At 40.4% G+C, this 25,328-nt stretch overlaps 2 protein-coding genes across 2 annotated transcripts in view; both read right to left on the minus strand.

Annotated features, from left to right (window-relative positions):
• KIAA0319 overlaps window positions 1-25,328 on the minus strand; it is a 64,307-nt gene that overhangs the window by 36,615 nt on the left and 2,364 nt on the right.
• On the minus strand, window positions 5-25,023 carry LOC308487222 (dyslexia-associated protein KIAA0319-like; the record flags this gene model as incomplete). Its single annotated transcript, XM_081025241.1, is given in 4 exon segments — window positions 5-81; window positions 22,716-23,483; window positions 23,486-23,510; window positions 24,937-25,023. Coding segments are annotated over 4 exon segments (957 nt in total).

Below are 25,328 nucleotides of genomic sequence, written 5' to 3' on the forward strand. Positions count from 1 at the left end.
GCCATTACGCTGCAAGAATATGCCACATCTTCGAGGTGACATAGGTGATGCTGTGAATTGACAGTGTCAGGACTGGCTCACCTAAAGGGCAAAGGGTTTTTCCTAAAATTCCAGGTAGAAAAGAGAGAGATAGCAGGAAAACCTGAAATTAGAGAAGTGCTGGCTAGTCAAGGAAAGACTAACATAGAAGTTACTTTTAAACATATTTGTTATGATTACAATTTATCTCAGACTAAGCCACTGGGATTGTGCTAACTTGAATCTCTAACTAAAAGAGGTAATTTGGGTTGTTGGATAATCCTTCTGTGTGGAAAACTCTGCAGTGGTGAATATTTTGCAATTCCATCTTTTCTGAACTGTGTATTGTGTTCCACTGATCTGTGTGTCTATCTTTTTGCCTGTAACACACTGTCTTGATTTGTAAACACTTTATAAATACTTAGTTTTGAAATTAAAAAAAAAAAATCAAAAAAAAAAAAAAAGAATATGCCACATCTTAAGGCAAAAGGTCAGCTTAGTTCACCCATGGTAAGTTCTCTGAACAACTCAGAACAGGTATAAAGAGAAATTTGAGAATTAAGCTGAGAAAAGAAAAGAGACCTGAGGGTTTTTTGTATTTGTTGCTATTGCTCTGTTTTATTTTTACCTAGTCATATTATAAATTCACATGATAGTTTTATCTTATGTGGGTTTCTGGTTAGTCTTTAAGATGCTGAATGAAGAAACCATCCTCAGCCAACACAGAAGCTTCTCTAATAACTGGGACTAAGATTGTATCAGTTTAAGTCCTGTCTTCAGGCCTGAGCACACAGAGAGAGTAAATCACTCATGAATTTTCAAGTACAAAGCTTTTGGATTTTTCAATTTTTTCTCAGAGGACTTATTATAATTATGTTTTCAGGACACTTCTTCAAAGCAATCTTAGGATTTAGCACTTTCAAAAGATACTCGAAATATAAAAACAGAAGATAAAGAAAACTGTTCTCACCCTCTTATAATAAACTGATTCTGATGTGGCCATTGGATTAGTGAAATAAGGTCACTTCATCCTTATGTAAAGACATTAGTTCAAAGCAGCAATGCATGCTAACCAGATATCAACAGGAATGTGAGATGAATCTATGGGAAAAACAGGCCCATTTGCAGGTAAAGTACCTGTACAGGGTGCCTGTATACTCAGCTTCCTCTCACACTGTCACACAGGCTCCACACAACCCAGGTTCAAACTCCACGTCTGGCCCTAACAGCAAACCAAACACCTAAGGTCCTTCCTCCCCAATCAGGCGAGGACACATTCTGGCCTTTAATGGAATTTCTTCCGGGTAAAATGAAGACAGCAGCAATAACTAGCTTCAACCCGATGGTGAAGAGTCATTAAATAAAAATGAGTCAAAACATCACAGAATGTCCATTTCACTACATATAAATTTTACTCCAATACACAAGTGAAGTGCTACAGAGCAGTTTTTAATAACAATTTTTCTGAAGTCCCAGTAGGCTTTTATATCTCAAAGCTCCCACAAGTGCACCTTAACAAAATCCTCAGATAAAAAGGAGACAGTAATTTGGCAACATGTATCAAACGCCTTAAAAACATACACATGCTTCTGACCCAGAAATTTTATTTGTACTCCAAAATTTAACAATAAGGATGTTCACCCAAACATTGAATAATGGGGCTGAATTAATAAACTACAATGCATTGGCATAGCATCATACACAATGCTGCAGAATATTTAATGACATGATATTCATGACAAATGGAGAATCCAAAAACATATACATGAAAACTTGAAACAGGAGAGATGTGGCCTTGCAGACTGGGAATAAATAGACTCAGCAATAAATAGTACTCAGACAATTGGTTGATTAGCTAATAGGGAAAAATAAAATTAGATCTAACTACAGTAGAAATACAATCACTTCAAGATGAATAAAAATTTAACCATCAAAGACAAAACTTTGAAAGAAATACAACTTTTAGAAGAAAATATAGGTGGTAGCTTGTAAAACATCCTATACATTTTAATCCAAATAAGAAAAAAAAATGTTTTAAGTTTACGTATGTATAGAAAAAACCAAAAACATAAATACCAAATGGTGTTTATTTACAGGCAGTAGAATTATGGGAAATACTTAATTTCCTTCTTTCTGCTTATAGATATATTGTTTTTTATTTTTATGGCAAACATGCATTATTCTTACTATAAGAAAATAAAACTATTTTTTAACTCCTGCATTATTACATTGTTAGTTTTCTCTGGAAACCTATATTTTGTTTGTATTGAGTGTGGCTGCCAAACTGGTATACTAAAAACAAATGCACGGACACCTCATCAAATACACAGATTGCAAGTAAGCAAATAGAAAGATGTTCCACATCATATGTCACCAGAAAAATGTAAATTGAATCAATAACTACTGCCACACACCTATTAGAATGGCCAAAATCTGGCACAATGACAACACCAAATGCTGGTGAGGATGTGGAGCAACAGTAACTCTCATTCATGGCTTGTGGGAATGCAACATGGCATAGTCACTATGGAAGAGAGTTTGGTGGTTTCTTACAAAACTAAACAGACTCTCACCATACGATCCAGCAATTATGCTCCTTGCTATTTACCCAAAGGGAGTAAAAACATTTACACTCTACATCTGCCACCTCCCATGATCACATTAAAATTACAACTAAATTATAGAACACCCTCAAGAATCGTTGGAGGACTAGCTGAAGAGAACACCTATAACTAAAGATTTAAGAAGAGGCCACAATGGAGCGGTCAGTTGGCTCAGTTGCTTAGAGTGCGAGCTCTGAACAACAGCGTTGCCGGTTCAATTCCTACATGGGCCAGTGAGCTGCACCCTCTACAACTAGATTGAAGACAATAAGCTGCAGTTGAGCTTCCGGAGGGGCAGCAGGGTGGCTCAGCTGGTTAGAGCACAAGCTTTCAACAACAAGGTTGCTGGTTCAATTTCCACATGGGATGGTGGGCTGTGCCCCCTGCAACTAAGGATTGAAAACAGTGACTGGACTTGGAGCTGAGCAGCAAGGAGCTAGATGAAGGACAACGGCTTGGAGCTGATGGGTCCTGGAGAAACGCACTGTTCCACAATATTCCCTAATAAAATTGTTTTATTTAAAAAAAGAAAAGGCCACATGGAGACTAGTAGGAGGGGCAGAGATGCAAAACAGACTGACCCCAAACCCACAGGTAGTGGTTGAGCACCAGGAGGGACACCTCGGTGGCAGAGGTCCTTCCTGAAGAGTGAGGGATCCCAACCCCATACCAGGCTCCCCAGCCCAGTGGTCCTATGCCAGGAACAGGAGTCCCTACAACATCTGGCAGTGAAAATCAGTGAGGATTCCATCTGTCCACACTATCAGACAGAAAATGGCTAAAAACCCAAATGTCCTCTTAAGGGGCCCACACATAGACTCACTCACTTGCAAGCACTCACCCTGGGCTCTGGTAGAAGGGCAACAACTCAAGAGGCACCAAAGACATATGGGGAAAGACTGAGCTGTTTGGCTTCAGAATGAGGGCTAGAGGGATGGTCACTATTATCCCTGTGTGGAGCCTACCTCACATGTAACCCATAGGAGGGCACCATCTTTCCTGTGTTGAGCTCTTACCCACAGGGTCAAATCTGAGACCTACTTGGTTTGGTAAAATCCACACATACACCACCTTGGTGACTCCCTGGGACCCCACTCCACCCAGCTAATATAGCATCACCCAGAGCACTCTCAGCTCTTGGATGACCAGCCCTGAGCCCTCAAGCAGCAGGAGGCTTCTAAAGCAAGAGACACCCTGCGGTAGCCAGGAAAATTTTGGGTGGCAGCTGGTCAGCCCCAGCTCACATGGTAGCATTTCTTGGGTGGCTCTCAAGGCTCTGTGGCCCTGAGGTGAGCAACAGCTGGCTGGAATGTTCTCAGGGCATTTTGCAGAGTGGCCCACAGGCTCAGCGCTGGTGCAAGAACTGAATCTGCATTAACTTTGTAAAAACAACCAGTCACACCGTGACTACCTGGGACCCTGCCCCACCCAACTCAAGTGGCATCGCTGGAGACACTGTCAACCAACCACGCCCACATACCTAAGGAGGCTCTTTCAGTGGCTGAGACTTACAGACAGCCAGCAGGTGACAACAGGCCTAGGGGGCCCTAGGCTTTTTGCTAAGCTGCCCCAGGCCTGATATTGGTGGCAGCCAACCTCAGTTCACAGCAAAGCCACCTCCACATGCTTCCAGATCCAACACAGGCAGCAACCAACTGCACATAGCTTTGTAGCTCCTACCAGCTGGCCCGGCCAGTCATAGCAAGGCTGAAATTGACCTGCATGGGATCACCTCCCAAGAGGCACCAGAAACAACACACCCAAAGGCTGGCCTCTGCCACCCCAGAGCACCAACCAATTAGCCCTACGAGCGGCACACCCAAAGTGGGGTCTCAACAGGCACAACAGCCTGTTGGAGCAAATGCCTTTCTGAGGGATCAGTCCCCACGCAGCAGCTCATATGCTGTGGGTATAGCCAATCCTCATAGCCAGTCAGCATGGGAGTTAATCCCACCCACTGATGCACCAAAAGCAATCAAGGCTCAAGTACAACAGGAGAATATACACAACATACACAGGGACACTCCAGAAACACACACACAGGTAATCAGGCAGACTGTGCCACTGGACCACACAGAATACCTACTACATAAGGACACCTGACAAAGACTGATAGACATAGGATCTCTACGTAATACACAGATACAAAGACAGAGAGGCAGCCAGAATGAGGATACAAAGAAACATGCCTCAAATAAAAGAACAGGAGAACTCTTCAGAAATAAAACTAAATGAAACAGAGGCAACCAGTCTACCAGAAACAGAGTTTAAAACACTGGTTATAAGAATGCTTAAGGAACTTAGTAAAAACTTCAACAAAGAGATAGGAAGCATAAAGAAGGACATAGAAAAGAACCAGTCAGAAACAAAGAATACAATAATTGAAACGAAGATTACACCATAAGGAATCAATAGCAGATTAGAAGAAGCAGAAGGTCGAATTACTGATTTAGAAGACAACGTAGCAGAAAACACCTAATTGGAACACTGAAATAAAAAAGAATATAAAAAAATTAAGATAGTTTAAGAAACCTCTGGGACAACATCAAGTGTAACATTCACAACACAGGAGTATCCGAAAGAGAAGAGAGGGAGCAAGGGATTGAGAACCTATTTGAAGAAATAATGACTGAAAACTTCCCTAACCTAGTGAAGAAAATAGACATACAAGGCTAGGAAGTGTAGAGCATACCAAACAAGAAGAACTGAAACAGACCCACACCAAGACACATTACAATTAAATTGGCAAAGGTTAAAGACAAAGAGAAAATTCTAAAAGCAAGAAAAACATCTAGTGACTTATAAGGGAGCTTCCATAGACTGTCAGCTGATGTCTCCACAGAAAGTTTGCAGGCCAGAAGGGAGTGGCAGGAAATATTCCAAGTGATGAGAAGCCAGGAACTACACCCAAGACCGCTCTCCCCAGCAAGGCTGTCGTTTAAAACTGAAGGAGAGATAAAGGGCTTCCCAGGCAAAAAAAAGCTAAAGGAATTCATTATCGCCAAGCCAGTATTACAAGGAATGTTAAAGTGACTTCCTTGAGAAGAAAAAGGGGGAAAACAAAGAAAATTAAAAATAATAATAATAAAATGGCAATAACTATGTACCTATCTATCAATAATAACTTTAAATGTAAATGGATTAAATGCTCCAATCAAAAGACACAGGGTAGCTAAATGGATAAGAAAATATGACCCATATGGAGGGGAACTGAGTTGTCTGGCTTGGGATGGGGGCTATAGAGGCGGCTTTATCCTGGATGCAGGACTTGGAGGAGGCCATTGTTTCTTTGTTGAGCCCTGCCCCTTCCCAGCATATGGATGCAGGCAGCTGCCATCTCTGAGTCTCTGCCATTCATTCACCATGCCAACTTTTGGGCACACCTAAGCAACTTCCAATGGCTTTTTCATACAAACCGCCTGCCTTAGCTCATGTTGCAGACTTTACTAGGGTGTCTCAAAGGTTCATAGAACTCAGACAAGCAGCATCTGGCTTGAGCATGTCCTGTACCTCTGGCTGAACAGTCCTAAGTGTGGCACTAGCGGCAGCCAACCTTGGTTCATGCCTTGGCCTCTCAAGGCACTTCCAAGCATAGCACGGGCGGCAGCCATCTGCAGATTTCTTTGTGGCTCCTGCTGGCTGACCCAAGGTAGGGCATAGGCTGTGGCTGAACTTGACCTACAGCCGATCCTTTCCAAGGTGGTCCCGGGGCTGGCACCCCCAGTTGCCAGTTTCAAAATGAGCTGGAGCATCACTGAGCAACTTCCAAGAACAACACACCCAAGGGGCAGATTGGGGAGGCGCCAGAGTCCTGCTGAGGCAGATCCTGCTCTGTAGGGTCAGCCCCTACACAACAACTCTTCCTCTGTAGTAAAGGCCAGGCCTCACAACCAGTGAGCCCAAGGGTCAGTCCCTCCCATTGACATGCAATTATCAACCAAAGCTCAACTACAAGAGGAAGGCACACACAACCCACACAAGAGATACACCTGGAGTGCATGGCTCAGAGGACCAGAAAGACTATGTAGAGCCCCACAGCACTATGTATCTGTCAATAATAACTTTAAATGTAAATGGATTAAATGCTCCAATCAAAAGACATAGGGTAGCTAAATGGATAAGAAAACATGACCCATCATATGCTGTCTACAAGAGACCCACCTCAAATCAAAACACATACATAGACTGAAAGTTAAGGGATGGAAAAAGATATTTCAAGCAAATGGAAACAAGAAAAAAGCTGACGGAGTAATATTTATGTCAGACAAAACAGACTTTATGTATCTACTACATAAGACCACTGTACTAAGACCAGAAGTCATAGCAGCCCTATCTAATTCATAGAAACAAGCACAGGGAGGCAGCCAAAATGGAGAGACAAAGAAGCATGTCTGAAATAAAAGAGCAGAAGAAAGCTCCAGAAAAAGAATAAACAAAAATGAGACAAGTGATCCAAACACTGGTTATAAGGATGCTCAATTAATCTCAGAGACTACTTTAACAAAGAGACAGGAAACATAAAAATGGAGATAGAAAACATGAAAAAGAACTAGTCAGAAATAAATAATACAATAATGGAAACGAAAAATACATTACAGGGAATCAACGGTAGATAAGATGAAGCAGAGGATCAAACCAGCGATGTAGAAGATAAGGTAGCAGAAAACATGCAACCAGGACAGCAAAAACAAAAAAGAATCCAAAACATAGAGCAGAGTTTAAGGGCCTTCTGGGACATCAAGCATACCAAAATTCACATTACATGGGTACCAGAAGGAGAAGAGAGAGAACAAAGAATTGAAAACCTATTTGAAGAAATAATGACAGAAAACTTCCCTAACCTGATGAAGGAAATAGATATACAAGGTCGGACAATTAAGTTTGCAAACTTATTGCAACGATGTTGCTAACTTTTTTGATATCAGAGGGATTATTCATTATGAATTTGTACCAACTGGACAAACAGTTAATCAAGGTTACTATTTGGAAGTGCTGAAAAAGCTGCATGAAAAAGTTAGACGACCTGAACTTTTCACCACAAATTCATGGCTCTTGCATCACGACAATGCACCAGTTCACATGTCATTGTCTATGAGGGAGTTTTTAGCCAGTAAACAAATAACTGTATTGGAACACCCTTCCTACTCACCTTATCTGGCCTCCAGTGACTTCTTTCTTTATCCAAAGATAAAGAAAATGTTGAAAAAAATGACATTCAGGACATCAAGGGTAATATGACAGCTCTGATGGCTATTCCAGAAAAAGACTTCCAAAATTGCTTTGAAGGGTGAACTTGGTGCTAGCGATGGTTCATAGCTTCCCATAGGGAGTACTTTGAAGGTGACTGTAGTGATATTCAGCAATGAGGTATATAGCACTTTTTCTAGGATGAGTTTGTGAACTTAATTGTCTTAATTTGTACAAGCCCAGGAAGCGCAGAGTCCCAAACAAGATGAACCCAAAGAGGCCAATACCAAGACACATCATAATTAAAATGCCAAAGGTTAAAGACAAAAAGAGAATCTTATAAGCAGCAGAGAAAAGCAATTAGTTACCTACAAGGGAGCCCCCATAAGACTGTTGGCTGATTTCTCAACAGAAACTTTGCAGGTCAGAGGGTGTGACAGGAAATATTCAAAGTGAAGAAAAGCAATGACATACAACCAAGATTATTCTATCCAGCAAAGCTATTATTTAGAATTGAAGGACAGATAAAGAGCTTCCCAGACAAGAAAAAGCTAAAAGAATTCATCACCACCAAACCAGCATTACAAGGAATCTTAGAGGGACTTCTTTAAGAGGGGAGGGGGGTAAGGGATGGCTGAAAAGGGGAAGGGATTAAGAAGTACAAATTGGTTGTTACACAGTAGTCATGGGGATGTAGGGTATAGCATAAGGAATATAGTCAACAATACTGTAATAACTATGTACAGTGTCAGATAGGTACTAGATCTCTTGGGGTGACATGGGAGGGAGTTGGGAGCAGGGTGAAAAGGTGAGGGGATTAAGAAATACAAATTGGGGGCAGCTGGATAGCTCATTGGTTAGAGCGCAAGCTCTTAACAGCAAGGTTGCTGGTTGAATTACTGCATGGAATTGTGGGTTGTGCCCCCTGCAACTAAAGAGTGATAACGGCAACTGGACTTGGAACTGAGCTGTGCCCTCCACAACTAGACTGAAGGACAACAACTTCACTTGGAGCTGACAGGCCCTAGAAAAACACACTATTCCCAAATATTCCCCAATAAAAAATTTAAAAAAAAGAAATACAAGTTGGTAGTTACAAAAGTCATGGAGATGCAAATATAGGGAATATAATCAATAATACAGTAATAACTATGTATAGTGCTTGGTGGTACTAGTCAGGGGGATCACTTCCTAAATTACATAATTGTCTAACCACTTGAAACTAATATAAAATAATATTGAATGTCAACAGTAACTGAAAATTTAAAAGAGGGGAATATCAATGATATTGTGATAGCATGGTACAGTGTCAGATGGTTACTGAATTTATCATGGTAATCACTTCTTTAGCATAGGGAATAAAATAAATAATGCATAGTGCTACGTAGGTACTGTTGAATAACTATGATGTACACCTGAAACTAATATAACATTGTATGTTAGCTGTATTTTAATTTTTAAAAATCTTTAAAAAAAAATCTATGCGCCCAACATAGACGCACCTAAATATATACAACAAATATTGACTGACATGAAGGGAGAGATTGACAGTAACACAATCATAGTAGGAGACTTTAACACCACATTGACACCAATGGACAGATCTTCCAGAAAGAAAATCGACATGGAAACAGCAGCCTTAAATGACACATTAGGCCAGATGGATTTAATTGGTATTTTTAGAGCATTTCACCACAAAGCAGCAGAATAGACATTCTTTTCAAGTGCACATGGAACATTTTCCAAAATAGACCACGTTAGGAGACAGAAAAGGCTCAATAAATTAAAGAAGACTGAAATTGTATCATGCATCTTTCCTGATCAAAATGGCATGAACTAGAAATCAATTATAAAAAGAAAACTGAAAAAATACACAAACACATGAGGCTAAATAACATGCTATTAAACAATGATTGGGTCAACAATGAGATCAAGGAAGAAATCAAAAGATAGGAGGAGGGGGAAAAATGGCGGCGTGAGGTGAGCCTCTGTAGCACTCCCCTGGAATTTACAACGAATCGGACAACAATAACCCCACAAAGGACTCCCTGCACAGCAGACAGGCAAGACGAAGAGGCCCACTGCTGAATTCACCTCCAGGTGGGTGAATCGCGCGAGCGGGGGAGGAGGGAGAGGAGAAGTGCGGAGACGGAGCCGCGAGGGCGCTTGACGCAGACCTAGCTCAGTGCTCCGAGCTCGCTGCTCCCGGAACTACCGCAGCTGCGGGAGAGAGAAGAACTTGGACTACTAGGGCTCCGCTTACGGCCCACAGGGCTGAGGGGACAGCATATAACACGGCTGAACCCAACGCTCACGGCAGACACCTCGGAGAAAAGACTGAGGGAAGAAGGCTGAAAACGGTGGTTTAAGCCCTCACTGCTGAACGGAGAACGGAAGCCTTAGGCACGGAGACTAGCCGCCCTCTCCCTACCCTCCCAGAGCTCGCCCCGCCCCCACCTGACCGGTGCTAGAAGCGATAAAGTAGCAGTGTTATATCAAAGGACAGAATATTTGCTGCTCTGAAAACTGTGGACCGCAGACACAGATTCGCAGCTCAACTAGTTCCGGCAAAGGGGAGGGAGCTGTGGAAGCAGGACTGGCTGTGGTGGTGGTCACCACCATTGCTCAGGGCCACCTCTCACAACTCACCCCGCCCCTGGCCCCACCTATCTGGGCGGATCCCTGCAGGAGTAAACAGATCTGCTGAAACATACGGGCTCTGAATCTGGTGCAGAAAGAGCTTTGGAACTTCAAAAGCTCTTCGCATACCTATCAAACTGTTGCAGAAGTCACTCCTGTAGATGTCTAGGAAGAGAAATAGTAAATCAGTGATTGCCATGAATAACAAAGGCAACAAGATAGCTCAGAAAGAAAGTGAAAAGTCTCCAGAAAAGGAACTTAGAGATATGGAAATATGTGATTTAAATGACAGAGAATTCAAGATTGCAATTCTGAAAAAACTGAACGAGATGCAAGAAAACACAGAAAGGCAGTTTAATGAACTCAGAAACACAATCAAAGAACACCATGAGCATTTTACAAAAGAGATTGAAATTTTGAAAAAGAACCAAATAGAATTTCTGGAGATTAAGAACTCAATAGAAGAAATTAACAATAAAATATCCAGCTTAGGTAGTAGAGTTGACCAGATGGAGGAAAGAATCAGTGACATCGAAGATAGAAACCTGGAATTTACACAGATGGAAGAAGAAAGAGACTTGAGACTTAAAAGAAATGAAAGAACTCTACAAGAACTTTCTGACTCCATCAGAAAGAGCAATATAAGAATAATGGGCATACCAGAAGGAGAAGAAAGAGAGAAAGGAACAGAGAATATATTCAAACAAATCGTCGATGAGACCTTCCCAAACTTGTGGAAAGAACTGGATCCTCGAATCCAAGAAGCAAATACAACAACTAATTACCTCAATCCCAACAGACCTTCACCAAGGCACATTGTATTGAAGCTGTCTAAAATCAACGACAAAGAAAGAATCCTCAAGGTACCCAGGGAAAAGAAGACGGTAACTTACAAAGGAAAGCCCATTAGATTGTCATCAGATTTTTCAGCAGAAACTCTACAAACTAGGAGGGAATGGAACCAAATATTCAAACTATTGAAAGAGAGAAATTATGAGCCAAGAATAATATATCCAGCAAAGATCTCCTTTAGATATGAAGGAGGAATAAAGACCTTTCCAGACATACAGAAGCTGAAGGAATTTTCTAATACATGACCTGCACTACAAGAAATACTAAAGGAGGCTATTAGACCACCATCAACAGGGACAACTTGTGGAAACCAAAACATAAAAAGGGGGAGAGTAAAGGCCTGAACTGGAATGTGGGAATAGAGAAAGTAAGCATGCTGAAGAAACTGGAATACTCTAAATATCAAACTTTCTTTTACATAAACTTAAGGGTAACCACTCAAAAACCATCCAGAACTGAAATATATACTGTAATAAAAGAAGAAACAGAGGGAAACATCATAGAATACCACCATACAGAAATAATAGACAACAACAAAAAGGCAAAGAAACAATGGAGACACAGCCTTAACCAGAAAACTAAAGATAGAATGACAGGAAATCCTCACATATCAATAATTACCCTAAATGTAAATGGACTAAGCTCACCAATAAAGAGACACAGAGTAGCAGATTGGATGAAAAAACTAAACCCAACCATATGCTGTCTACAAGAAACACATCTCAGCTACAAGGACAAGCATAGACTCAAAGCGAAAGGGTGGAAATTGACACTCCAAGCAAATGGTACCCAGAGAAAATCAGGTGTAGCCATAATGATATCAGATGAAACGGACTTCAGGGTGAAAATGATAACAAGAGACAAAGATGGACATTTCATAATGGTAAAGGGGTCTATACAACAAGAAGACATAACAGTCATCAATATTTATGCCCCCAATCAGGGAGCACCAAAATATATTGAAATATACCGAAATATACCGAAACATACTATGAAGGACTATATGCCACCAAATTCAATAACTTAGAAGAAATGCACAAGTTCTTAGAAACATATAGCCTTCCAAGGCTGAATCATGAAGAACTGGAAAATCTAAACAGGCCAATCACCAGTAACAAAATTGAATCAGTCATCAAAAACCTTCCCAAAATCAAGTCCTGGACCAGATGGCTTCACTAGTGAATTCTACCAAACCTTCAAAGAGGATCTAATACCAATCCTGCTCAAACTCTTCCAAAAAATTGAAGAAGAGTCAGTACTCCCTAACTCATTTTATGAGGCCAACATTACCCTGATACCAAAACCTGGTAAGGACAACACAAAAAAAGAAAACTACAGACCAATATCTCTGATGAATACACATGCTAAAATCCTAAACAAAGTTCTAGCAAATTGAATACAACAATGCATTAAAAAGATGATTCATCACGACCAAGTGGGTTCATCCCCGGGGCACAAGGATGGTTCAACATTTGCAAATCCATCAATGTGATACATCACATAAACAAAATAAAGGACAAAAATCATATGATTATATCAATTGATGCAGAAAAAGCATTTGATAAGATAAAACATCCATTTATGATTAAAACACTTACTAAAATTGGTATAGAAGGAAAATACCTCAACATAATAAAGGCCATATACGACAAGCCCTCAGCTAATCTCATAATTAATGGTGAAAAGCTGAAGCCCTTTGCTCTACGTTCAGGAACACGACAAGGTTGTCCCCTATCACGTCTGCTTTTCAACATAGTGTTGGAAGTCCTTGCCAGAGCCATCAGACAAGAGAAAAAAATAAAAGGCATCCAAATTGGGAATGAAGAAGTTAAAATATCACTCTTTGCAGATGACATGATGCTATACATAGAAAACCCTAAAGACTCCAACAAAAAGGTATTAGAAACAATCAATGAGTACAGTAAAGTTGCTGGCTACAAAATCAACGTACAAAAGTTCATTGCTTTCCTATATACCAACAATGAAATCTCAGAAAAAGAAATAGAAAAAACAATTCCTTTTGCAATTGCAGCAAAAAGACTAAAATACCTAGGAATACACTTAACCAAGGATGTGAAGGATTTATATTCTGAAAACTATAAGACATTTTTCAAAGAAATTGAAGAAGACACAAAGAAATGGAAAGACATTCTGTGCTCATGGATTGGAAGAATCAACATAGTTTAAATGGCCATATTACCCAAAGCAATATACAGATTTAATGCAATCCCCATCAAAATCCCAATGGCATTTTTTAAAGAAATAGAACAAAAAATCATCAGATTTGTTTGGAACCACAAAAGACCCCGAATAGCCAAAGCAATATTAAAAAAAAAGAACAATACTGGAGGTATCACACTCCCTGATTTTTCCTTGTACTACAGGGCTACAATAATCAAAACAGCTTGGTATTGGCCGAAAAACAGACACATAGACCAATGGAATAGAATTGAGAACCCAGAAATAAAACCACATAAATATGGACAGAGAATTTTTGACAAAGAAGCTAAAAACATACAATGGAGGAAAGACAGCCTCTTCAATAAATGGTGCTGTCAGAAATGGATAGCTACGTGCAAAAGAATGAAACTGGACTGCTATCTGTCACCATGTACCAAAATTAATTCAAAATGGATCAAAGACTTAAGCATAAGACCTGACACAATAAACTGCATTGAAGAAAACATAGGTACTAAACTTTTGGACCTTGGGTTCAAAGAGCACTTTATGAATTTGACTCCAAAGGCAATGGAAGTAAAAGCTAAAATAAACAAATGGGAGTATATGAAACTTAAAAGTTTCTGCACAGCAAAAGAAACCATCAACAAAATAAAGAGGCAACCGACTGAATGGGAGAAGATTTTTGCAAACAGTTCCTCCAATAAGGGTCTAATATCCAATATATACAAAAAACTCATGAAACTCAACAACAAAAAAAACAACCCAATTGAAAGATGGGCAGAGGACCTGAAGAGACATTTCTCCAAAGAGGACTTACAAATGGCAAATAGACATATGAAGTAATGCTCAACATCACTAATCATCAGAGAAATGCAAATAAAAAAGACAATGAGATATCACCTCACCCCAGTCAGATTGGCTTTCATCAACAAGACAAATAGAAACAAGTGTTGGAGAGGCTGTGGAGAAAAAGGAACCCTCATACACTGTTGGTGGGAATGCAGACTGGTGCAGCCGCTATGGAAGGCAGTGTGGAGGTTCCTCAAGAAATTACGAATAGAATTACCATATGACCCAGCAATCGCTCTCCTGGGTATCTACCCAAAAAATATGAAATCATTTATACATAAAGACATGTGTGCTCCAATGTTCATTGCAGTTTTGTTTATGGTGGCCAAGACATGGAAACAACCAAAATGTCCTTCGATAGATGAATGGATAAAGAAGTTGTGGTACATATTCACAATGGAATACTATTCGGCGGTAAGGAAAGATGATATAGGAACATTTGTGACAACATGGATGGATCTTGAGAGTACAATGCTAAGCAAAATAAGTCAGACAGAAAAAGCAGAGAGCCCTATGATTTCACTGATATGTGGTATATAAACCAAAAACAACAGAAGAACAAGACAAACAAATGAGAAAGAAAAACTCATAGACACAGACAATAGTTTAGTGGTTACCAGAGGGTAAAGGGGTTGGGGGATGGGAGATGAGGGTAAGGGGGATCAAATATATGGTGATGGATGGAGAACTGACTCTGGGTGATGAACACACAATGGGATTTATAGATGATGTAATACAGAATTGTACACTTGAAATATGTAATTTCATTAACAATTGTCACCCCATTAAATTAAAAAAGAAAACTAAAAAAAAAAGGCAAGGAGATTTCAATTTATTTCATCTTTTATAGGGGTTTATTTAAGGACATAAAAGTGGATTAAACTTTTCTATATTAAGATGAAGGTGTCTTCTACCTTGAGATACTAGTAGTTAAAATATGAGGTATCTCAACTGAAAGGATTAAAATGCAAATACTAAGTATTTTCATCTGCTTAAATTTTGATCCACATGTGACAGCAAAAAATTGAATAAATAACTAGCTGAATAAGAAACATTAAAACACCTTAAGAAGGAATGTACCTTAAGGAAGAATGCATTTGACAAGTCACAGGGATAGGTCAAATGTTTGCTAAATAGCCGAGTATTGAAGTAGAAGAAGAGCATTTTGAACAACACTATTTGAACAGCTGGTGTGAGGTAGTCTAAGAATCTCAGAGCCGTGTCATCAACCCCTCAGTATCTGCAAACAAACCTTTGTACCCACCCTACCTCCCTCTCCTAACAAATATCTTCCCAGGCTCTTGGGTTATTACAGGTCAAACTCTGGTATGTGGAAACCTCTCCCGCTGTAATACATTACTCTGCTTTGCATCATCAGAAATGTATGACTTTTCATCCTGACCACTAAAGGATATGTACTGTACTGCATTTCCTATCTTCTCACTCCTTTTAAAACTATTTCAATAAACTGTAATGTTTATTGTTGCCTTACAGCTGCCAAACCGTTTTTCCTGTGCCTTTCCCAGGATATCACAAGGGAGTGCCTCAGCAAACTGAGGCCTGATGGAAAGATATGTGTAAAACTTCCTTGAGGGGATGCCTCAGCAAACTGAGACCCTATGGAATGATATAGGTCCTCCCCTTCAATGAATGGTTTCAGAATAATGACTCCATCCCCTGGGGTTGTGTGTGTGTGTGAAGGCACAGTATGTGCTGGAGCACAATGGGGACTTTCGGGCAGCAGGCACGTAACTCACAGACCTTGGAGATAACAAGCTTTACTTCCTTATTTGTTAACTAATAAAAGCTATGTGTTGGCCAATTTGGGGCTCAGTCCTTGAGGCTTGAGTCCCTTGGCCCCGCTTACACTCTATTCTTGGCTACTGTCTTTCTTAACCCTGCACCGCCCTTCTTGTTTCCCACAGCTCTTGCTGTGCTGGACGCGACATCTTATGATCATCAAAGCCTTGTCATCCACTCCAGAATTTTCACTTGTGACATCACACAATGTTGTAAGAATGAATCAATGTAAACCGGTAAAGACTTGTGAAGGACACCAGTTAACCCGCCCCTATTGGTCACAGAGGAAAGTCATACTCTCACCTGCAGGTGGCGCTGGCACAACAAAAGCCTTCAGCTCAACTTCATTTTCTGGTAAAGTTATTATTAGGTTTTCTCCAGCAGACACCATGAGTTCTTTCACTTAAATTAGTAAGTAAGTTAATTAGAAATAATACATTCCATTATATACTATAATGACATTATATTACTGTGCTACGACAGATTTCTTTTTAGTATCCATGAAATAACATATTTTTGTAATAATTCTTCATGTGATTTTATCTAAGACACTTTTTTCCTTTTCCTAGTAACTGCGTCCTACATTATGCTGCAGAATAGACTTTGTAAATTTGAAATTGTCTATGTGAGTTGGCATGGTGAAGAAAATAATGAATCAGACTGACTGAGCGAAGAGTTGGGTGGCAAGAGTTGTGTGAAAGATGTGGGGGACTATGAATTGGGTCTATTTTCTCTCTTGCTACTAGGTTTTCTTGACTCCCTGGTATGTGCTATTTTTAGTCATTAAAAAAATGCATGTAATAATAACTGTTTCTGTATCATTAGTCACACAACACTCCATTCCTCTGACTGCAACTTCATGGATGATTGCTGATGACCTTCCTCTTGGAAACTTTCCAAGAGAAAATCCAGTCATCCTCAATATAAATAGGCTATTTTAACTCAAGCAGTAGGATCATTTGCGCTCATCAAAAGTGCTATTTCTTCCCAGATCCTAAAGCGCAAGCATCACACCCTAGCCATGGGCAGACAGGCACTAAAAAGAATTAGCTTGAAGTTGAAGTGGTGGACTTGAGTCTTTGACATACCTGGACTGGCTTTATTTTTTGCTACTGAATACACATTTTACCCATGGACAGCATGCTTTGGGATACAGATTTTGGAGGTCTTTAATATAAAGGTGCAAAGAGTTATGAAGAGTTGGGTTGGCTACAAGGCCTGGAGCAAAGAGTTCTTAAACAAAGGAAGATGTTATGTTCAAAGATTTCAACGGCATTTAAGGGCATATAGCGGCAGTCATACAGCTGACCTGTTGAAAAGCAGTTAGATGGATGCTCATGGGCTAGAAGATCAAACGACTTTCAATTTTAATCAATTTTATAAACCATCTGAAAAAAAAAAGTGCTTATTCACTAAATCAGCATTCAGAACAATGCTCCTTTACTTTCTCTAGAACCAGGACTGGATTACATTGATATATTCAACAAACTTGATTCAACTGGACATTAGTTTCACGTGTAAACACAATTGAGATATGGCAAGATACCACATAGAGAAAAAACAAAGATTTTTAAAAAATAAAAAGCTGAGTGCTCTCTAGACATCTTGGCTACTTAGAAAGGTTAGAGGGGCATGTGGCTCGTTGATACCTGCTTCTGTCCTCTCAGTCAGCACTCAGTGCCTGGAGCAAGGCCTAGACCAGCTGCAGAGGCCCTGCTGCCCTTCCAGCCACTTTCCTGTCACTTTCACTGACTGCCTGAAAGTGAGCAACTGTGGACCCAGCAGGGACATTGGTCCAAATCTATCATTTTACAAATGAGGAAATTGAACCCTAGAACGGCAAAATAAGTTGCTCGAGGCCATTTGGATAATTAGCAACAGATCCACCAATATTTCACTAATTTAAATGTATTTATTTCAGCAACCACTTATATACCAGATTAAACTGTGCCAGTAGGCACCATTTCAAGGGCTTTAAAATTATCAACGTATTTAATCCTCTAACAACACTATGCAACACGTACTATTAGAACCCAATGACCTTAATTCCCAGACCAGTTTCCTTTTCAATATGCTACACAGCTTCTCCCCACCATTATTCTTCCCTTTACTGAAGTCCAGAATAGAAGTAACCCAAACAGAGAGCAACCCTCAAAGGCCATCACTCACCGAAAGACTCAGGAAATCTCAAAAGTCTCTAAAAACTTCTTTGTTAGGAGATCAAATAGGAGTTTTTCAGTCCTTACCATGACCTCTGCAACACACGGACCTTTCATTCTTGGAGTATTCTTCCAACTTGGAATTCTCTCCTCTCTATCATTCTCTTAGTCCATGCCCTCCTCTGTCTCTTACTTATGGGGTGACCACTCAATCGGCTCTGGAGGCTCCTCCTGCTATCCCAGCTCCTAATATAACAATGTTGCCAAAGGTCCAGCCCCCAGACTTCTCCCCAGCTCACCCAGCAGTCTCCCTGGGTGGTCTCATGGCCCCAAGTCTTCAACAATTATCTCGACACTGATGATTCCTGGTCCTTTATCTTTAGCCCAACAGACCATTTAATTTTCAGTTCCATATATTAATATACCTTAGAGTCCATTTTCCTTTATCCTGACATTCAACCCATCAAATCCTAATGATATTTTAATATCTCTTGAATCTGGTTCCTTCTTTCCTGCAACCACTGACTAGTCTTTTAATGCATCTTCTTGCCTCCAGCCAACTCCACACTATTTTCTTGTACTAATCTGGTCATCCCACTTTCCTCCTTAAAACCAGTTAGATATTCTCATCTAATGAAGCACAAATTCCTCAGCATAATATACAGGATCCTTCAAAATCGTGCCCTCTTACCATGCCAGGTTCACAGCTTGCCACTCCATTCACATGATCAGTTACAACCACACTGAACTCCTTACAGTTCTCCCAAAATGTCCCATGGCTCTAGTACTTCTGTTCTCTTGCACAGACAATAAATGAGATAATGGATGGGAATGCCGATCATGATGCCTGGCATGCAGTAGGTGCTCAGTAAAATCATAATCTATCACACATACTGCTTCCTCCATCTGACAACATATTGACTCCACTTTAGCTGGCTCACTCTATCCTAGCAATATCGCCTCTGGAGAGGCTTCTCTGGCCCTTCCAAGTGGGTCCAGCAGAGTAGCCCTTTTCTCTGTTCACACAGCAGTCTTTCACAGCACTTACCATGTTGTAGCAAACCATCTGTTTACCTGTCAGTCTCATCTCCTGGACTATAGAGTCACTGAGGGAAAAGATAAGGTCTATTCATCTTTTGTTCCCAGTGTGTAGCACCATTTTCCTCACATGATAGATGCTCAAAATGTGACTGGAGGGAATGAGTCAACTTTAAAAATTGTCATGACTATAGCAATATATTTCTTCCAAGTTTTTCCTTTTCCTTTTCCGTTTTTTTTGTTTTTGTTTTTGTTTTTAAGTTATCTGTCCTGGGAGCAGTGGTAGCAGATACAGGTTGCTCATATGGAATGGACTCAATGGGAACAATGCTAGTGGGAAGGGTTGGGATGTTATGCTCTGTGCTCCATGGGGTGACTGTGAGAACTGGGCTTTTCTCCATGCTGGCTAGAGAAGGACTGTGGGAAGGTATTGGAACCTAGGAGATCAATTGCAAGGATAAGATGTTACAGAAAATAAAAAAAGATTGAACTCTTCAAACCAACACAATGTCATAGAGCTTTTTCATAAATTAGATTCAGTAGCATTTGAAATACCATGTCTAATATTGAAAAACTCTGGAACTCTAGACCATCTTTTTCAAATATTCTTTCTGCTATCTATTAAAAATGTAATGCAACTGCTGATTGGACAATCACTATAGGCAAACACATACACACATGTAAAAAAACATTCAACAAGATAAAGACAGAAACAGTAATTATAGTAGCCACTAAACTAATACGTAGGGCAATAATTAAAGACAATTTAACAGTAAACAGTTTTCAAACAATTCAATAGTAAACAGGCTTCCAGAATATATGATGTCTATTCATACAACCAATTGTGTATAAACTATAACTTGAAGTTATAGTTAGCCAACTTAAAGTTTTTAAATTAAATAGGTGCCAGGGGAAAAGTCTCATAATAATAAAATGCTCTTCTGAACCTCATGTGCCAGTGACTCTGTGGGGCCAAGTAAGTAAAACCCAGGCTAAGAAGAGTTACAGCTTGCCCAAAGAGGAACCTGGTGTGAAATCTACAGAAATAAAAGTTGTAACTCAAATGCAAACTAAAGAGATGTCAGTGGTGTTTAGTGAAAACACAGCTACTCTTCTGCAGCTGAGAAAAATGGGTAAGGAGACGGCAGACATTTGTGTCTGGAGACCTGATAACTGACATCACCACATATTAACTCAATTTCAATACCCACTGAGTTTCAGACAGTTACTAGGGAACTGGTAAAACTTTCAGCAACAAATTTCAGGAACAAAGGCAAAAAGAAGATGAAGCTTTAAATTGAAAATATATTGATCAGACTAACAGAAATTAATTGAGCAATATTTTAAAAATCAGGTACTGGGTCAATCATAATTTTAAGATGCTCGATTTCCTTGAAGTTTAAGGCATCTGGGTTTGTGAAGTGAGTGCTAATATATGAGGCTGTTCATTGCATCTGTGCTCTCTGAGAACAGTATGAAATCTAGAACCACTGTAAATCAGAGCTGCAGAATATGTGCTCACTGCATATTATGAGGGGAGATTTGCAAATTCCACAGGATACACTGGATATTTTTAATTTTATGGAGTCTTAAAAAGATATTACCAAGTGGAAATAAAGAAGGAAGTCTGTAGAGAGTGGTCAAAAAAATTAAGGCACCTCTGATCAAGGTTTCCAAGTCGCCAGACAATGACTGAAAGAAAACCCAATTCCTGCCTCCTCCCGGGAACATTCATTTTCCCATAGTGCTGCCTCTCTAGGCTGGAGTCATAGGTTGTTGCCATGGAGCAGCCTACCAGTCTGTCCCCTCGTATCTAACCCTAAAGAAAGGAGAGTCTCTGAGACTAATCCTTTCAGGGACTTTGCTTCACCTTTGTGCTTATACCTATGTCTCCCTGTTTGGCCCCAGGGGATGGCTGGTTAGCCAATGAGGGGTAAGGGAGGTGGGGGGGGGGGCAACTCAGGCCAGGCACAGCCTAGTGGGGACCAACAGGAGAACCCACAGGGTTGATAGAGGTGGGCATAGACTCTCACCTTCCCCCGCCCCGCCCCCCCAAGGAGAGCTTCTGCCTTTGTGGCTGCATTCCTTCCCACAACCTGCAGGGGAAGAGATTCAATGATGTAGTAACATCAGTTCTCCATCTATCCATTTCAGTAAGTTTCAGCATAAAGGTTTTGTCCCTTGGGGAGGTACATCCTGAAACTGAGGGTTCTGCTGCTTGCAGACAAGGGTAATTAGTTCGAATCAGTTTCTTAGTATGTGTGAAATTCAGACTTTGGAGAAAGCAATGTTGCTTTCTTGTGTGTGCATCAATAAAGGCACAAGGCACCAGATTCAGGGCTCTCAGTCTTTTGAGGCTGCGAGACCCTTAGCCCATTTCATAACTTTCTTAATTTCTGTTTCTTTCTTAACCTTTCGCCGCTCCTTCTCATTCACTCACTGCCTGTGTTGCGCTGGAAACCTTCACTATTCAGTTATCTCTCCACAACCTCCACGTAGAACTCCTTGCTAGTTATCAGGATGACATATCTCACCCAGACAAAAATGGGTCCTCTATGGAAGAAACTGACCACCAGCATCCCCCATCCCCAATACCACGCCCATTTCTGCCCTTTGACTTAAAGCCTGACACAATCAGTAAGAGTCTCAAATAACTCTTCTTTCTTTTCTCTACTCTAATTTACTTTGAAACAACTTGTTTTAGCTGAATCTTGTCGAGTCTTGTCCACTGAAAAACAAAACTGCAGAATCTCTTATTCTCTATAAATTCAATCTTGATTTGTTTCAAATTCCTTGGATTTGTCCTATTCAATTACAGTATTTTATGAATAATGCTGCTATGAGCATCTGTGTACAAGTCTGTATGTACATATGTTTTTATTCTTCATAGGTAGATACTTAAAAGTAGAATTGCTGGATAGTATAGTAGCTATGTTTAACACTTTGAGGAACAAACACCTGCACCTATTACTTTCCCATCAGCAGTGTCTGAGAGTTCCAATTTCTCTACTAATACTTATTCTGTTTCTGTTTTTTGTTTTTATTCTAGTCACCCTAGCGAAGAGGCATCTCACTGTGGCTTTGATTTACATTTCCCTAAAGATTAATGGTGTTAAAGACATCTCTAGGAAGAAGAGCTAAGTCAGCATTAGATGGCTGACTTGTAAAGGCAGAATTATTTGTTCTTTTAAACACTCTGCTCATGAGAGCACAGCAGAAATACAAGATGCTTTGTTTCCTGGAAGGCTCTGAGGGTCATCTTTCCTGCCAACACCTGAGACATGTACTCTTCAGAGGAACCTACTTGTGATCCTACAGCCTAATGAGTACCTGGCTCCAAAAAGTAAGTTCAGTCCCTCCCACCCCCTCATGGACAGACCCACCACACCCATCACTTTTCTAAAGCTGCTGTGGGATTGTTCCTGGAGCTGAAAAGTCTCTTTCTCCAATACCTCTACTGAAGATGAAGCAGTCACCAAAGGAAGCAACAAACTCCTCTCAGGAGGAGAGTGTTTTGTGGCTGGAGTCCATACTGACTCATTAAGCTTACGGAGCTCTGGGTCCTCCTGCTGCTTCTCCGCTGAAACCGGCAGGCTGTCTCCAGCAGAGGAGTTGAAATGTTCCTGGCCACGCAGCAGCGAGCCCCAGTCAGTGTACTCAGTGTCTCCCTTGGCCTCCTGCTTGCTGAGTGTCTGGAAGAGGTCCTGCACCAGCTCCTGATAGTCAGCTGAGTACTCAAATGGCTCCTCCAGGCCCCAATCTTTGCCCAGAAAGGGAAAGTGCTTTCTGATATCCTCAGGTGAGTCTCCCTGGGTTCCAGGTAGGGAGCCCCTGTTCAGCATAATTTCCCCATAGTCCAGCTGCTGTGCAGGCCTCTGGGCAGGCCTGAGCACAAAGCTGAGAGAAGACCTAATAGAGCCTGTTTTCCTGGGCTCACAGCACTCTCTGTGAGGGCAGCTCACCAGGTAGCAGTGGTCCTTAAACCACCAAGCTACATCACAGCTGGACACCTCACAGCAAGCAGCTGGGCAGTCCCCCATGGAGGTGGTTTGAGGCACCTTCATGATTCTGGCGGTTTCCAAGTTAGGTAAAATGACTGCATTGGGATATGTCCTCCCCTCACTGCACTTCGTAGCAGCACAACCTGCAAACAAGGCTGTCCAATGAGGAAGATAGGCAGATGCTATCCAGCAAGCAAATTAACAACCACACTTCCTATAAAAGTCCACAGTGTCATCTTACAGCCTATCCATCATCACACCCATCCATCCATCCATCCACAGATTCTCCCCGTCCATGTAACCTTCTAGCCTCTCTCCCCATATAATGTTTCTCTACTCAGTGAACAGAAACATTCTTTTCCACGTGTGTATTATTTATAATATTTTGCTCCTCACCCAAAATTCAGTTATAAAGGTTTACTTTAGGAACAACAACATATTGTTGCTATTGTTAATTAAATATTTTTAGAAATCTTATGTGTTATTCTGATCATAGATCAATTGATAGGAAAATATCAAGGGAGAGAAAAATTTGTCCTCAATACAGATCAATAACAAATATCTCTAATAAGATTCTAAATAATGAACTAATGGCAAATACAGCAGGAATTATAGCGGCACTATGCAGTGTGGTCTGGCCGACCTGTGGCACAGGGAACCCAAGTGCAAAATCACTTTTCTTTCTTGCTTGTTGATATTTTATAAAAGAATCAGTCTGTGTTGGATTGGAAATAAAAATAAATTGGTCCCTCACCACATGTACTTTGAAAAGCAGTGTATAAGAATCCTGCACAGAACTCACAGTGGTAACAGATCTCTTTCCAAGTCAGTGCTCATCACTGATAATTCTTTTAATAACTGTTACTTTTTCATAGTGACAGAGATTACTTCTAACTGGAGGCAAAAGAAATGGTTAAATACAGTATAACAATCATCTTTATTCTTTTGCCTGTGCATCATCATTGTCATAAATTTTTAAGAATCATTCAGTGCCAAACATTGACTCTAGGAGAGTCTAACTGGTCCAATTTAATAAGAATTAGATTTAACAGATGTGCGTCTTTCCCAGTGAATAAGCTAGCAATAGACTACTCTAATTTGACTGAAATGACATTTTGTCAAATGCAAATCTACTTTTCAAAAATCACCGTAATAGTTTTAGCCTTTTATCTTCTAAAGAAAAGCTTAATCTCAGAAATGGAGAAAAATAATAAATTTCAAAAAACACCTCCAGCTGAACATAACAAAATCGCGTCTCCAATTAAGGAAGGTCAAGAGATGATGAAAGGTGTAGAAAAGAGAGACAGGTAATCTCCAGTTCCCAACTCTCCAACATATTGCCTTTGTTTGTAACAATACCACTACATCTCTGACTGGCCTTTAAATGAAGACCCAAGCTAGAAATTTTTTTCAAACACAAATTTTTTTCAAACGCAAATGGCTTTATTTCCCTTGAAAAGCTGTTGGGTCATCTCCTTTTGGGCAATGATTAATGGGTATTATCATGTTTCATTTCTGGTTTTTGCCATCTGAAAGCTCAAAGCCAACTTGTAAAACTGTACCAAATAAAGTTAAAAAGCTGTGATCCTACAGCAATCAAATTATTACATGTAGGTAAGGAGGCTTTCCATGGCAGAAGCCTTCAACACAAAGTGTAAAGCAGTTTTCAGTCAGGTTGGAGGTGGAGACCTCCATACACCGCTGAGGCAGATCATCCCTTTGCTGTGCAAAAGTCACCTGAATTGGTGGTTCAGACACACTTACCTCAAGCAAAGATCTAAAGGCTAAATAAAGACATTTGAGAAGGTGGGTTCCTTACAACCATTCTTCCTTGGGGCCAGGTTGCCACAATTACTTCAGAATCCATCAGTCAGTCAAGTAAGCTCTTGAAAAGACAGAGAACAGTCACCCACGTTTGTATGCTCTACAAGTTCCTAGTCTCTACAAGTTCCTAGTCTCCATGAACCTAGTAGGCACTCCACGATTGTGGAAAAATCAGT

This window comes from Rhinolophus hipposideros, assembly GCF_964194185.1.
Source record: "Rhinolophus hipposideros genome assembly, chromosome: 19".
NCBI lineage: Eukaryota > Metazoa > Chordata > Mammalia > Chiroptera > Rhinolophidae > Rhinolophus > Rhinolophus hipposideros.